This window comes from Arachis ipaensis, chromosome B8 (genome assembly GCF_059453495.1).
Source record: "Arachis ipaensis isolate K30076 ecotype BB chromosome B8, ASM5945349v1, whole genome shotgun sequence".
NCBI lineage: Eukaryota > Viridiplantae > Streptophyta > Magnoliopsida > Fabales > Fabaceae > Arachis > Arachis ipaensis.
In genome coordinates this window covers 12,751,532-12,767,995 of record NC_142443.1, presented here as the reverse complement: position 1 = coordinate 12,767,995, position 16,464 = coordinate 12,751,532, and the positions used below count along the sequence as shown (strand labels likewise).

The 16,464-nt window shown below is 31.3% G+C and overlaps 3 protein-coding genes across 3 annotated transcripts; 2 read left to right on the top strand and 1 right to left on the bottom strand.

Annotated features, from left to right (window-relative positions):
- Positions 1 to 7,041: 7,041 nt before the first annotated feature.
- Positions 7,042 to 9,979, top strand: LOC107614420 (zinc finger protein MAGPIE). The gene is made up of 3 exons (XM_016316635.3): positions 7,042 to 7,279; positions 7,357 to 7,753; positions 8,899 to 9,979. Exons 1-3 carry the CDS (start codon positions 7,159 to 7,161, stop codon positions 9,851 to 9,853), a joined length of 1,473 nt encoding a protein of 490 aa, XP_016172121.1. The 5' UTR covers positions 7,042 to 7,158; the 3' UTR covers positions 9,854 to 9,979.
- A 2,229-nt stretch (positions 9,980 to 12,208) lies between these two features.
- On the top strand, positions 12,209 to 13,635 carry LOC107614316 (S-adenosyl-L-methionine-dependent methyltransferases superfamily protein). Its single transcript, XM_016316527.3, has 2 exons — positions 12,209 to 12,952; positions 13,092 to 13,635. Exon 1 carries the CDS (start codon positions 12,273 to 12,275, stop codon positions 12,945 to 12,947), a length of 675 nt encoding a protein of 224 aa, XP_016172013.1. The 5' UTR covers positions 12,209 to 12,272; the 3' UTR covers positions 12,948 to 12,952; positions 13,092 to 13,635.
- Positions 13,636 to 13,834: 199 nt separating this feature from the next.
- LOC107614259 (NAC domain-containing protein 73) lies at positions 13,835 to 16,194 on the bottom strand. The gene is made up of 4 exons (XM_016316484.3): positions 15,790 to 16,194; positions 15,450 to 15,668; positions 15,148 to 15,340; positions 13,835 to 14,966 (listed from the first exon to the last, which is right to left on the bottom strand). The coding sequence occupies exons 2-4, from the start codon at positions 15,579 to 15,581 to the stop codon at positions 14,407 to 14,409; spliced, it is 885 nt and encodes a 294-aa protein (XP_016171970.1). The 5' UTR covers positions 15,582 to 15,668; positions 15,790 to 16,194; the 3' UTR covers positions 13,835 to 14,406.
- Between the last annotated feature and the right edge of the window lie 270 nt (positions 16,195 to 16,464).

Genomic DNA, 16,464 nt, shown 5'->3' with positions numbered 1-16,464 from the left:
CAAACTTACCAAAACTTTGCGAATCATGAAAACAAAAAAATAACTCGTGACACCCAAATTTTGTCCCCCACATACATATGAGAATTGAACCCTAACCCCTGAATTTACGATTTTATTACTATTTTGTCTTGAAATTATACACTTTAAAAACTTTAAAATTTAAACTAATATTAGATCAGATCAGGTATAATAAATAATATACCATACACATGATCTGATCTTTAATAAAATTGGACTATACAAAACTATATTACTAATCCGGCGGTGTCACAAAAATAGACTTCATCATAACATGAAAATATATAATATCAGAATTATTTTTGACATTGATCTATATATATAGTGCCCAACAATATATGCGGTCGTTAATTAGTTGTTGTGACGAGATCTCGAACTTGGAATTTATTGGAACACACTTTCAATAATATGCTACTAGCATCATCATATATACTACTCATCAAACTCAAATCTTGTCCCCTCAGATGAAAACCCTAATCCTCAAATTCGGGTTTTATTAAAATATAAAGAATCAATTCAGTCTTACACACCAAACTCATAATGACAGCATATACAACTGAAAAGAAAAATAAAATAAAATATTTTCGCACAGCAACCTGATGCTCCTCTAACCTAAGGTAATCTTTGATATAGTATTCATGTTTATCTTGCTATGTTTGGTTGATTTCAAAGCTGCTTCACTTTTTTGTTAAGAGAATATGGTGACAATGAATTACCCAGTTCACAGTGCACTCTTTATTGAACTGTAACATTAACTCAAATAATGTGTTTGGAGGAGGAAATGCTTTTTTAAGGGTATTTTAATTGATTTTTTTTTATAAATTTCAAATATTTTTATAGAGCATTTTATATAATTGAAAATAAAGAAAAGAAAAGAAAAGAAAAGAAAAGAATTTATAATTAAACTTGTTATTAGATAAATTAAGGGATCTAGCTTAAAAACTAATTTGAAAAGTAAGCGATGCCTTTTATTTATAAGAACTTGGAGTAGTGCGAGAGTAACTTAATAATAATTTTGTATTTGTATTTTGATATCATATTAAAAATTAGGAAAAGTCTAGGTGGCAGCAACTTTGTTAAATTCTAACCCGTATGTAACCAGCAAAAAAAAGTGAACCATTGGATGAAATCTCACACCAATCTCACACAATTAAAACCGTCATTGATGGCTATTTGATGGCTACAAATCACAAAGTTGCTGACCCTCTAGCATTCCTCTAAAAATTAAGTAGATATAATTTCAAAAATAAATTTAAAAGGTAAGCCATGCCTCTTATATTTATAAGAATTATCCAATTTTATTTTCTGTTATTGTATATACAGATAAGATATATATTTTTAAATGAGGAGTGCTAGGGAGTCAATAAGTTTTGTGATTTGTAGTTATTATTGATGTTTTTAATGGTGTGAGATTTCATCCAATAGTTTGAAATTATTCATTTTAAGTACTGACCAAATTTTGATAAAAGTGATGGCCCATAAACTTTCTTTTTTTAAATTACATGTATTTAAGTTTCAAAAATTTAATTAAATAACATTTTAAATTTTTTAAAATTTAAAAATAGTGTCGAAATACACGCTAATACAAATTAAAGCATAGCGGTAATTGAGATGTTTCCATGCAAGTTTGCTAGTTCATATTCTTATCATGAAACACATACATACATAATGTTGCAATCATGCATTATAAAGAAACTGCGCATATCTCTGGAAAAAGGTGAAGTACAAATTGCAAATCCATTAAAAGAATATTCATGTCAAAGTGCTGTTTTTTCGTGTGTCCGTAAAGTTGGTTTTGCTAAAATGCAATATACATAAGATCTTGCAGCACCATCATGCCATTTGTACAGCAAATTATCAATTTTATTTTATTAAAATAATAAAATAATGAGACAGCAGATCATATATATTTAAAGAAACGAATTATTGTTATTTGCTTAATATTAAAAGAAAGCCACATTCCCCAGCTTTTGATAATTAATCACATACAAGCATGTGGGTTTCTGTAATGGAATCCTGGCCCAGATCTAAATCTGTTCTACTTTCCTATGCTAAATCATCTACTAATAATCGTTTGTAAATTTGAAATTTTGCACTTCAAAAGATTACCTTTCTAGTAATTAGAGCTTAACTTATAGTTAACATAGACGTGCACCAATTTTTAGGCACTATGTTAAATCATTTTTAATATATTCTTTTTTTTTTTTACGGTTGATAACTTGTTTTAATATATCGGAGCAACGTAAAAACCGAAAATTAATTTTATTATGGAACCAATATTGGTGCTGGACGGCATTATGGAGAGGAGGAGAGCTTTATATTCGTATGGTGTCAGTTTACATGCAAATCGGATTGAGGGACTTACCAAAGCAAAATCGGACTGTGCGAGAACTGCAGCAAAAAATTCAGAGGGTCCGTTTTGATTTAAAAAAGTAAAAAAAAAAGAAAAATCTGAAAATGGAGAGTCCGTTTTCTTTTAAGGAAAAAAAAAAAATCTAAAAACGGAGGGTCCGTTTTTTTTAAGGAAAAAATTAAAAAAACAAAAATCTGAAAACGGAGGGTCTGATTTGATTTCAAATATAAAAAAAAAATAAAAACTAATCGGATGATCCGATTTGTGGTCAATAAATTTTTTAACAAAGAACTTGGACGGTCCGATTTCTCGCTGTCCCATACCTGTGTCTAACATATATATACACCATAACCAAACACAACTCACACACTCCTCCAATATAAAAAAAAAAATTAGCCCGTAAAAACTAAGTTTAAGAAAAATACTAAATATCAAAATATTTAAATATGAATTTAGGTAATTTATTTTCTAAGAACACAGTTAAAGTTATTATTAGTAAAAATTTTAAAACTTTTCACTTTAATAAATAAACAATAAATACATTAATTAAAAATTTAAATTTTGTATTTTTTATATTAATTTTTTTAATTAATAATCTTAAAATGTGTTTTTAAGAGATAAGTAAAGTTAACTAAATCCTTTAAATATATATAGTCTCAAAACAAATTAAATATTATTATAATGTACATGTCTTGACATTAGGAAAATAATTTTCTTTTTGTATAGTCAAATTACATAAAATACGTCCTAAAATAACATGGTTTAATTTCCCTTTAGGAGTAGTATTTTTTGTCAAAGAGGACAAAGAAAGAAACATACATACCCTTGGTGACAACAATTTGCTTTTTCCAAAACTGTTAATACAAATGGCAATGTATGTATATATGTTTGATTGTTTTCATCACTAACTGTGTCAAAGGGGCGTCCAATGTGGACTTTGAATAGGAATCTCACAAAAACAAAACATATATTATGTAGGATTATATAATAATAATAATAATAACCAAATTGAATTGATCAAATGATTAGTTTATTAATATATTTAAATAAATATCAAAAGTTTAAAATTCGTCTTTTGTATGCAATAACTCATTAGTCAATAATAAATTCTTAAATAAAATTATAATCTACAACAAATTATTTTTTAACATGTCTAATTAAAATATACACTAAGAAACAAACAATAAAAATAATAATAAGGGACTTATAGCTAGCTTGCATTGAAAGTTGAAGCCATTGGGGTATGTGTGTGTTGGAGAGGGGAGAGAGAATATTCTATGGCCACCAAAGTTCAACAGCTAAACTCCAAAAGTTTGCATTAAACAAAGTTAGAAAGGGAAAACATAATTAGATTATGATTAAGTGATTAGCTAATTTTGCAGGGAAAAGTCAGCTCACAAGGAGACGACTATCTCAAACTTCCAAAAATTCACTGCCTTTGTCAGCTCGCTGTCTTTTAACATATTCTCTCTTTTAAATATTTAATCTTAATTATTATTTATTTTTTGCTCTAAACTAATCTCCATTAATTAATTAATTCATTAATTAACATATTTCTTGGATTAGCCAATGTAAGTGAGTCTCTTTTTTAACAACCTAATAGAATCTATAGCGTTGAGGTTAAGCAAACTTTTTCACTTCTTTTTCTCCTTTTTCTATTTTTTTAAATATCTTTTCAGTTTGGTGCGTGAATGATGGTGGGGAAGATTCTGCCTTCATTCTTTGATCAATACAATAGTATATGCCTCATACAATAATTGATAATACATATATAATTAGTAAGAAAACAATTTATTTTTCGCTGTTTAATTTGATCATCATCATCAAATTGGTATAGATCATGCATATTCCTTGAATAACCCACTGTTTAATTTTTTTTTATCGAAATTAAATCTTTAAAAAGAAAAAGGAGTATCTACATAGAGGGTTTTGTAAAAGTTATAAAAAGTAAACATATTAACTAACCAAAAACTACATAAAGGTAATTAACAAATTAAAGTTCACATTTATATATATATATATATATTATGTCTAGCTACCACTAAAAAATTGACCATCCAATTAGGGTCTTCTTCACAGATCAGACCTTCAACTTGTGCTAGTTAGGAGGGAAATCAAAAGTTTAATTTGTTTTGTTTGACTGCTGCTAGTTGCATCACAATACTCATCACCAAGATGTGATATCTTATTATTAATAGCTAATAATATACGCATAATTAACGCGAATTAATAAAATACATAAGAACAAGAAACAACAGTTAGTTTGATATGTACATATATATAAAATTAAAATCCAAGTGGGCTTGAATCCAGTCAATATGAGAACATATGGTCTTGTTTTCATTAGGACGATTATTCCCTTTTCTATGTATTTTGGTCGTTTCCTTTGGATTTTACCTTCCTTCAAAGTTTGTTGAATGTGTGGACACACGTGCTAGCTATATTAATTATACCCATTATTATTAATTATTTGATCTTAATAATTTGAATGAATTAAATGATAGAAGATTATTGATTATATATATAGGGCATGCAATAATAACAATCTAGTAACATTTTTGTCATGTATGGATGTTGTTTGGGAAATGACCTGCACTTTCACTTTGACTATGTCCAAAAGACAAAGAAAGGGTTTGCTTTTCGTGGAAAATGAAGATTAATAAAGAACTTGCTTGCCTGCATATAATACATATGTGATAGTCACACTCACAGTCTCACACTCACACACACATGCATACACAAATGATTTTCACTTTTGACAGAAACAGCGTTTTTCTTTATTTTGATTTAGATGGCTGCTTGCTTTGGTAGCTGGTAGCTCCAGTGATTCAAGTTGAAAAAAAATAGAGTAAAATATTATTTTACTTCTTATTGTTTGTATTATAATTTGGTTACTACTTACTAATATTTTATGATATTTATAATTTAGTGTTTAATTTTTATTTAATTTATTTTTTATGATAAATTGTGAATATTTAATAACTATTTTTTTATATTTTAAAATTAAATATTAATTTGTAATCTTTTTAATAAATTAGGTAAATATTTTTAGGCACCATAGTAATAATTATCTATTTTAAATGTCTTATTTTAATTTTAAAAGTTTTTAAATATACTATTTTAATTCTAAAAAAAATTTAAACAAGTTCAATATTATTTCACCCTTAAATTTGATACAAATAATTTACATATTGAAGAGTTAATAGTATTTAATTTCAGTATGTAAGTAAAATCGATCTACCAATAATCACCCATATAAATTTTTCATTTGATTTTAGAATGTTGATGATTGATTATTAGAATTTGAAGTTTTGTACAAGAAAAAAATCAAAGAAAAGAAGTATTACAAGAAGATTTGAATTATGTTTTTTTAATACATAAAAAAATATATGACTTAATTAGTAATGTTATTAACATTCATTCGTTCCGTTAATTATTTGTGTCAAATATAATGATAGAATAACATTAAATTAGTTAAAATACTTTGGAACAAAAATAAAATATTTAAATATTAAAATTTAAATTAAAATCGGACTCAAATATTAAAAATTAAAATAGTATTTTATCCAAAAAAATAATAATCTATCTAGCTAGATGAAGGACCAGTATTATTTTCATGTTTCTATAGCAACTTGCTAGCTAGCTAGGTAGCTATACCTATGCACAAAATGCAACAAATTTTCTTTAATTTTCTGAAAGAGAATTATGTATTATATTACTACTGCTCTGCAGGATAACCATGTAATAAAAATTTAGGCTAAATTCTATAGTGCTTTTAATTTGATCTCTAATTTTTATTTGATTTATTTTTTATAATATTTTTATATTTTAAATTAAATATTAATTATTTAACTTTTTATTAATTAAAAATGAACTTTTAAATATCATAATAAATATCTTTTATATATTTAAAAAAGCAACTGCTCATGTATATAAAATTATTGAGAAAGTATGAGGAGCCAATGAAATATTTGTACAAGATGTACAATGAAGGTTTAGGGAGTATTAGATATATAATCATTAGTGTTACTTTTTTCCATCAGCTGAAACTTTTGGAATGAGTGGTATCATGACATGGTATTAGATTTGGGAAGATGTTTATTATCCGTAGTACTCGGATGGTTATTCTATATAGCATGAGGGATATTCATTTTGTAATTCATATAGCCTATTGTACACATTGTACAAATAAATCATTGTCTCCTTAACGGGACTCAAAATTATTTTCATACGAAAATAGTTTGATATTTTTTATTAAATTATTATTTTCACGTGAATAACCACAATTTGAAATCATATATGATGGGGTTGAGCTAGGCTAATCCTTGTAACATTTAGATAATTAATTAGAAAGAAATTGAGATTATTATGAAGGAAAAAGGTGATTGAAGGAGGGAAAAATGAGAGAAGGAAAAAGCAAAGAAATAATGGGATAATGATTCGAAATGAGGATTTAACTTTCCTCTGAGAGCTCATGATATGTGTCATGATACACCTTTAATTAATTTGGTTCTTCACTGTACATAGCCTCTTTAATTAGCTAGCTAGGTAGCTTTTCACCGCCTCCCATAGCATCTTAATATTTTATTCCACCTAAAAAGTAGATAATCAAATTCACTGTAACATCCATACATACATTATACATACAGATCCACATCTACCACCATATATTATCACCATCCTCTTCTTTAGGGTTACCTACCTATATCTTCGTATTCTCTTTGCTTTTTCTCCTATTCTCTTATATTTTCTCTATCTCTTCATAAGTCAAACTTGGAATTAAAACCATGGATGATGGAGAAGTTTCAAATGGTGCTTTCCCTCTTCATCACAACAACCAAACTCATGATCCAACTTCTAACAATCCTCCACCTTTGAAAAGGAAGAGAAACCTACCTGGAAACCCAGGTATTAATCTTTTTTCTCTCTCTTTTTTTCTTTTTCAATCATCGTCATGACGAGTATTTTATGATTATTGCATACAGATCCTGAAGCTGAAGTGATAGCCTTGTCACCCAAGACTCTGATGGCGACAAACAGGTTCGTGTGCGAGATTTGCCTAAAGGGTTTCCAAAGGGATCAGAATCTTCAACTCCATAGAAGAGGACACAACCTTCCATGGAAGCTGAAGCAGAGAACAACAAAAGAAGTAAGGAAGAGAGTGTACGTGTGCCCGGAGAAAACCTGCGTCCATAACCACCCTTCAAGGGCCTTAGGAGACTTAACAGGGATCAAGAAGCACTTCTGCAGAAAGCATGGCGAGAAGAAGTGGAAGTGTGACAAGTGCTCAAAGCGTTATGCTGTACAATCAGATTGGAAAGCACACTCCAAAACCTGTGGTACCAGGGAATACAAATGTGACTGTGGAACCATCTTTTCACGGTAACTAATATCTCATCCATTAATCACAAATTTGATGCAAAAAGTGGTAACTTGTCTAGTGTATGTAAAAAGATAAAGGGAATGGATTGAAACAAGAGAGGTAAATAAATGGTATCCTCATATGTATGAATATAAAGAGAGAAGAGAAAAAGATAGATGGAGTTAGTGGCTGTGTTTGCGCGTGCTGCTGCTTAGTGTTTTTGGCTTTTAGGACTAAAAGGTGAATATAATGGGGTCGATCCATCTTAGTGCAGATAAAAGATCGGATAGAGATCAAGATTCACACAACTTGTGACAACACAAACTTTCATTCATAACTTGTTTGAGTTTGGATTATTTATGATTTACTGAATCAACCTTTCCTTATATATGTATCTGATTACCTCTTTCTTTCTTCTTCTTTTTTCCCTTTGACTAACCTAAGATCTATAAGCTAAGATATATGAACATGTCATCATATTTATTAGTGCTGCAGTATCTTCCTAGAGATTCTTTACTAGTTAGTACGAAATTCTTACTTTCTAGCATGTAATTTGCATACTTTACACTTTTATTATTAAATTAAGAATAATGATAGAAACTAACTTTTTTTGTTAATATTAGTAAATTTTTTTCGGTTAGTATTAATTTTATTATTATGAATTTTAGACTCCAAATTATACAATTCTGAATTATAATTTTAATTACTAAAATTGATTAATTAAAAATTAATTTTTTATACTTTATCTTAAAGTAATTATAGAAAGTGAGAGAAAATAATTTTTTTTAATCTTTTATATGATCAAAATAATTGTGAAAGAGATGCAAATTTCATTTCTGTTATATATAAATATGCACCTGTTTCTTTAATTACATTATATAGTTGTATAATAGTTCATGTATAATAATGAATTTCAGAGATTTATATTTGTGCCAGATTAAAACTTTTATCAGGTTAGTTAAACTGTTTGCCTTACATTTTTTTAAGTGTAATTTTTCTTCAAACTTACATTAATTCGAGATATTTGTGTATTGGACTTTGTTTTATATATCTGTATGAAATATGAACATATCTAAATAAAATACTTATTTAATTTGAATACCTTTGGAAGATTATGAATATAATCTTGAATGTTAAAACAGTTTTTTGAATTTTGGTGATGCAGGAGGGACAGTTTCATCACACACAGGGCTTTCTGTGATGCCTTAGCAGAAGAAACAGCAAGGGTAAACGCAGCATCAACCATAAACCACACATTATTAGGTGCTAACAACATTGCTTACACCCTCATGCAGCAGCAAAATCATCATCCTTTGGTTCCTAATAACATGTCAACCCATTTCTCTTCAATTTTCAAGCCAATTTCTTCATCCACTACTGATGAAATAAGCAGCAATAGCCAAACATCTTCTAGACCCTTATCCCTTTGGAACATGGGTCATCACCCTCATGACACAACAACAATAATGCCAATTACTCACAACAATTTGCATGATATTCATCAGCAAATTGGATTTGCTACAAACCCTCCTCCACCATCAATTTGGATGTTTGGAAACAAACATCCCTCCAATGGAAGCCAGCAAGAGATAATAACTAGCACTACAAGTGCTAATTCACTTCCATTAATGAACATTGTCAAGAATAATAATAATAACAATAATAATAATAATAATAATAATAACAATAATAATCATGTTGCAAACCAGCTTGTAAGTGTTCCTTCGTTGTATAGCACCCAACACCAATCCCATGATCATGATCAAACAACAACAACATCTTCATCAGCAGCAAACATGTCAGCCACAGCTTTATTGCAAAAAGCGGCTCAAATTGGATCAACTTCTTCAACTGATCCATCATCATTTCTTGGGAGCATAGGTTTGAAATGCAGTAACAATAATAACCAAGGGCAAGATGGGAATAACAAATTTTGTGGGATTTACAGTTCAAGTTGGAGTGAGCCAGAGAGCTCCACGGGTGATTTGACACAAATGCCCCCTACAAAAAGAATGCGCGTGCAGAATGAAGATGGCAGTGCAGGGGGACAAACTAGGGATTTTCTTGGTGTTGGCGTGCAAACCATTTGCCACCCTTCATCTATCACTGGCTGGATTTGATGATTTAATTTTTATCCTGTATTCAAATGTGAAGCTCTTTTTTCTTTTTGTTAATTAATTACTTTTATCGTCCCGTTTTTCACTTTATCTCAATGGAAGGGAAAAGAATCATTATAATAAACATGAATATTGGTGATGAATAATGGAGTTGGAGTCAGAGACTCACAGCATGAAGATTAAGTGTATATCTCATATAAATGTTAATTAAAAGAACACTCAACCAATAACAAAATTCAGATAGAATAGATATGCAAGGAGGAAAAGTTGTGAAATGTGCATGATGAAGGCTGAAAAGTTTGTTGTTATAAAACCATTTTGGAGGGGTTAAAGTAGAGAGATCCATGCATATTCCTTTGAATCCTGAAAGCTAGCTAACTAGTGACTCCTTTTTAAAAAATGGTGGCTTTTAATTTTTAATAAAGGGGGATAGGGAGGGTTTGTGGAGTTGTGGGGGTAAAGGATATAAGAACCGCTTTTGGACTCCATTATTGCTTATAGTTTCATCTCTCTGTTGTTATGGCTATTCCCTGTCAAACTTACACTCAAAAGACACAATTTCCATTCATTCACATAATAAAACCATGATTCTATTCTTTATTATTAGGAAATTAATTATTGTGCCCTTTTCATTAACTCCTCCACCAAGTTATATATATAAGGTTGCTATAATAAGTAGAGACATTTCAGGTTTTTATCAATTTTTACTTTTTAAGTCATCAAATCATATATACATATTTTCCTTCATTTTCTTTCTGCTTCAAGTTTTCTTCCTTTGGCCAATCCCTCTTCTTCTTTTCATGTCTCATTATATAGTTAGCACTTCATTTTTTTATCAACAGTTACAAGTTTAGACATAAAGATACACACTGCACCAAATTAAAATCCAAGAAATATGTGCTAGAAATCACCAAAACAAATTAGATAAAAGGATATGTATATTGCAATGCGACTATTATCTATTTATCATATGATCCTTTAAAAACATTAAAAAAACCACAAATTTATCACGGTTTGATTTAAATTCAAATATAAATTTAAATCTAATTAATATCCACATGTTATGTTAACAATGTGACTTTTTTTAATTTTTATAATTTAATTTTAATATACTAATAATATAAAATATTTTACATAATTTTTTAATTATTTTTTTTATCACGATTTACGTTAAATTAAACTATCTTTTACCGCATTCAATTAAATTTATTATTTTATCCGAACTATAAATATATATAAGTTTAGTGGTTTATAAACTCACTTAGCCTAGCTTGCTCTTTGTTTCACCACTTGATCTTTTTATATTTGGAAAATGGAATCTCTAGTCCCTACTATATAATGAATTAGGCTACGAAAAACAACTTTTGGAGGATATAGGAAGACAATGTAGATATGCATGAGTGTAGTTACTGTCTTACATGAGAGTGTTACCGACTCGGTTGCATCATATCCATGAAAAGGGAAAGATAACATATGGATCAAAAGGAAAAAGAAAAAAAAAGAGGTAAAACAGTAAAAGAGAAATGATAGTGATGATAACAATGTTGAGTTTTGACTGCCGCACTCGACGCTCTATGATTTTGTTATACTTTTGGTTACAAGGTCTCGTGGGTTGGTGGGACACAATGACAATGTTATCAAAATTGTGTGTTCCCGATTATACCAAATGATTTGATAGTCGTCTTTCTGGTAAATATGATGCAATTTATTATTATGTATGGAAAGGATATATATGTTACGGATAGAGAAAGTATACATGCCATGCACCAAGTAGTAGTCAAATCGTAAGAGCTTTCCATTGCACGTATCGAACTCAGTTAGATCAACATGAAACATCAAAATCTGAGTCACTACGCAAGTAACACATGCGCACACAAAGTAAATAGCTGAAACTTTATACATTTTCAAAGGAGACAGATTTTGGTTATACGAAATATTCATTCGCACAACGTTAATTCCGTATTTGTCCTGTGTTGTAGTCCTAATTTCTGAAACGGTAATGCTAAAAAAACAAAAAGATTAACCAGAAGTTACCTTATTTAGTTTTTATTAATTATTATAATAATTAATAAAAATTAACTAAAATAAATTCTAGTTGATTTTGGCTAATTTATTTTAGTTATTAAACATTTCCGTTTCTGGATTAACACTAATGATTGTGTTATGCGTTTTTTGATGTTCGGAAACTGTTTTTGGATTAATTCTTGGTCAGTAATACTTGTGTAGTGCCGCCACAAATTATTTATATTTGGGCCTGCACTGAACCCATCTAATTTCCAAACCCATGGCATAAATAAGCCCAAAATAGTTAAATCCTTTCTTTCAGCCCACATAAAGCCCAAAAACAAATAGAAAAAAAAGCAAGAAAAAGAAGTATACCGAAGCGAAGCGCAGAGAGAGACAGAGAGAAGTGCGACAGAAAATGAAGTTCACAGACTCACCGGTGATCGAGCTTTCGGTCGGCACCTCCGTCCTCTCCCTCCAGCAAGACAACGGATCCATGCACGTAGGAACCTCCGTCTGGCCATGCTCCCTCGTCCTCGTCAAATTCGCCGATCGCTGGTCCCCACTCACCAACACAGACCCTAACCCTTACTCCTCCCTCCTGGATTTCCGTTCCAAACGCGCCGTGGAGCTCGGCACCGGTTGCGGCGTCGCCGGCATGGGGTTCTACCTCCTTGGTCTGACGGACATCGTCCTGACTGACATCTCGCCCGTGATGCCGGCGCTGAAGCGCAACCTGAAGGTGAACAAACCCGTGCTACGCAAGAATCTGAAGCACTCCGTGTTGTACTGGAACAATAAGGATCAGATCCAGGCACTTAACCCGCCGTTCGACGTGGTTTTGGCGACGGACGTGGTTTACATCGAGGAGTCGGTGCAGCACTTGATTTCCGCCATGGAAGCCCTGGTGTCCGAAGACGGCGTCGTGTTGCTCGGGTACCAGGTGAGGTCTCCGGAGGCGCACAAGAAGTTCTGGGAGATGTGCGATGAGGTTTTCGATATCGAGAAGGTCCCTCGTGACCACCTGCATCCTGAATATGCGTACGAGGAGACTGATGTTTTTCTCTTGCGGAAGAAGAAGAAGAAGCAGTGATTTCGGTAAGCTCTCTAAATGAATTTTTAGAAATGCTTGAACTTGTTCACTCCTATGTCCTCCAAATCGAATTTACTAGTTGAGTTTTACAATTCAAGTTTTGTATACATTAGAAACTTATTGCAGATAGATTATTTTTAACAGGGTAACAAAGTTGTGTTCATGCTCGCGTTTGTGTTCGGTGTACCCAATGCTTGTCAAAGAAAGATCTTTGTAGACTTCCTAAGCTTTGCTGCTCAGCTGCTGTATTCCTTTTTAGCTTGAAATACTATTTTCTATGGTGGAAGGTTGATGGCTCTGCATTACTGTTCTGAATTGCGACTATTTGGCACTTAAGGGCGTCAAGACGATGATAGGCTCGATTGTTGTACATGTAAATTACACCAACCGTATTGAGTGTTGACATGGAGGATTGACAATGTTCTGCCACCAAAATGCAATTCAAGAGATAGAAAACAAGTGTGATTAAGAGAAGTTAACCACTTATCTTTCTTTTTATCGTTTTGGTTGGACACTAGTATAGTAGTATGTACATGATTTGCACTTTCTAGTTACGAAATATGTAATAAACCAATAGTAGTAATGTTCATTTCTCGCATCATTTCTAATACTTTTTAGTTTGGTACTTGAAGTTGTTGATCTTTACATTTCATGATTGAGTAAAAGCAATATTCTGTGTTGGAGTTTTCTTTTCTTGTTCAATGTTCACACATTATTACTGAATTGAGTGAATACTTCCACAGCTTGTTGCATTGATCGTACTATATATTGCTATGATAGCAATAGTATTATATTATTTGATGTTGAAATGTCAATCATTGACAACATTAACCCTTACCAGCAAATATATATATATAGCCAAAACTCGAAGAAAAAGAAACACATATAGAATCTGTAGTTTAATATTGCTTCAGGTAAAGTCATGTTTGTACATATTGAAGGTTAGTATGTATCCAAGTAAGAACATGAAGCCTTTGACAGTATGTTTCCAGTCACAGTACAAAGCATGATAGAAGCTACGTACCCTTCAAAACTTTTACAAAAAAAAAAATAAAAAATAAAAAATTAAAGAACAAGAAGAAGAAGAAAACAACAGTTACATCCTTCTCTTTTAGTTTCTTAGCCCAATTTTTCCCAAAATAGAAGTATCTGACCACCAGCTTTACAATGAAGTAGCTTCTCCTTATTCTTTCCCCTCCTAACTGTAATTGGTCATTAACTTATTTCTTCATTGCAGAATACAATTGTAATGCCTTAGCTTATAACTGTAATAAGTCCTATTTAGTATTTTGTTCATCCTTTAAGAATAGATTTTCTCATATGAAATTTTACATAACTTTATCTTACTTACATTTTTATTATTGATAAAAATGTGAGCCTTAAACTTGGTCCCACAAAGAATTTCTAATCAATAATAAAAATGTACAAGTAATAAAAGTTATGTTTCACATAAAATATATCAAGGAATGAACGGAGCCCCATCATGAGCAGGAAAATGGGAAATCAATGTGGGATTGTTTGACCTATGTTGTTGTTCCCCTTGAGCAAAGCTTATAAAGGATGCATTGTAGTATTCCACAAACCCATTGTTCTTATGATTATTAGTCACTTCATGATGATGAACACCACTTTGATCCTTTAGTTTAGCAGGGAATGATGATGAATCTTTGATGAGTAGTGAACCTGCACATTGTCTAGGTTGTGTCTGGTAGAAAACCTTAGACACAACTAACTCACCTTCTTTCTCCTCTTCATTGTTGCCAAGGTGGTACTGGTGCATGACCCAGTTTGTTTTCTCAGGCTTCCTTTGCTTCTTGTAGTTGGTGTAGAGAACAAGGATTTTCTTGTAGCCTTTCAACTTGCCACTGATGTAGACTGGTCTAGTTTTACCTGTTTTGTGCCACCTTGTTTCACTGCCATCAGCATCAGTGTGAACTTTTCTTCTTTTCCTTGTTCCTGTTGTGTATGCTTTGGATGGCCGGTGAAAGAAGTGACGGATCAACCCATCTTTGCCTACTCCTGCAGTTCTACAATTTATTAGACCAATAACTATATCTTGATTCATACATGCATATATGAATCGGAGTTAATGTAAAATATATGGGATAACAAGATTATAAGGAAGGAAATAAGATCAGAAAAGACTTGTCTTGATACATGAATTATGAAATGCTTTTACTTTAAATAAATTGATGAAGACCTGGCAACTTTTCTGGATGGGTGCAGCAGATTCCATTCTCGCCTTCAAGAGTAGGGATAAACTCATCAATTAAGGGGTGAAGCTTGTGAATATCAGACCTCACCTTGGCTTCCAAATGTTCTAGAATTTCCTGATCTGTTGGATCAAACTTCACTCCAGCTGGTAGCCCAGGTAAATCGTGAATTCCAGCACCCTAATTATCATATCATAATAAATAATAATCATGAGCACCCCAATTGTACAAAAATGAATATAACACATGCAAAATAATTGAAGTACAAAAATGTAAAAGAATTAATAACCTGGTGGTCTTGTTGACATTTGATATGATGACCACATGATGGACAAGTTCTACTAATTAAGATATCTTTGTTCCTCTCCACAATGGTGTTATGATTGTTTTCAGGGTAATCATTACTGTTGCACTGAGTCATTATTTCCTCTTGTATGTGTTACCCTATGTTTCCCTTCTCCTCTCTCATTCCATTTCAGGATACATATCTTCTTTTTCCTTCTTCACGCTGCCATAAGAAAATAATAAAGAAAAAAAAGAGATATATGCATCAAGCAAAGGAGATAGAGTGATTTTATGTGTAGATTGAGTTAAGAGATGAATATATTTAAAGTAATAGTGATGAGTACAGTATATAAGAAGGGGAAATAATAAAGAAGAAGTTGTCTCTTCTAAAGGTTGCTCCCCTCATGCAAGTTCTTGTTAAGGGTTGGGAAGGAATTAAATTCTCCTCTCACTTTTTTTGGTGCTTTCTTTCTTTTGCATGAGGTGAATAATATTGTACTCCCTCCTTCCCTGAAAATTCTAAATGGAGGAGGAATGAAACTACTAACTATTTAGAAAGATGAGATAGATAGGGTTAGTTGCACATGAGAAATAATGCATAATAAGGTTGCTTTGATCTCAAGTTTTGTGGTTTATTTGCTTTGTATATATCATTTGTATGAAAGCTTGTAGAAGACTAAATTCAAGTTTTTGTCCTTTCTACTCTGACTAAAGGTAGCTTTAATTAAAATCTTATTAATTAAGACCATAGTTTTAACTTGGAAAGAGACTATTAAATAAGGGATGGAAGAGTTGAGTGGGAATGGGGCAACCTAATGTCTAAGCACAAAGAGTAAGATCAACTTAGGTCCAATGTCACCCTGGAGTGTACATAAAGCTATAAAATAAATGAAAATGTATATGATAAAAATCATAACAAGTAGAAGAAAAATAATTGAAACTACATATATATATTTTATATGATTTTTGTGCCAACCATAACTTCATTCCTTCACGTAGACTTCTCATGCATAGCAAGG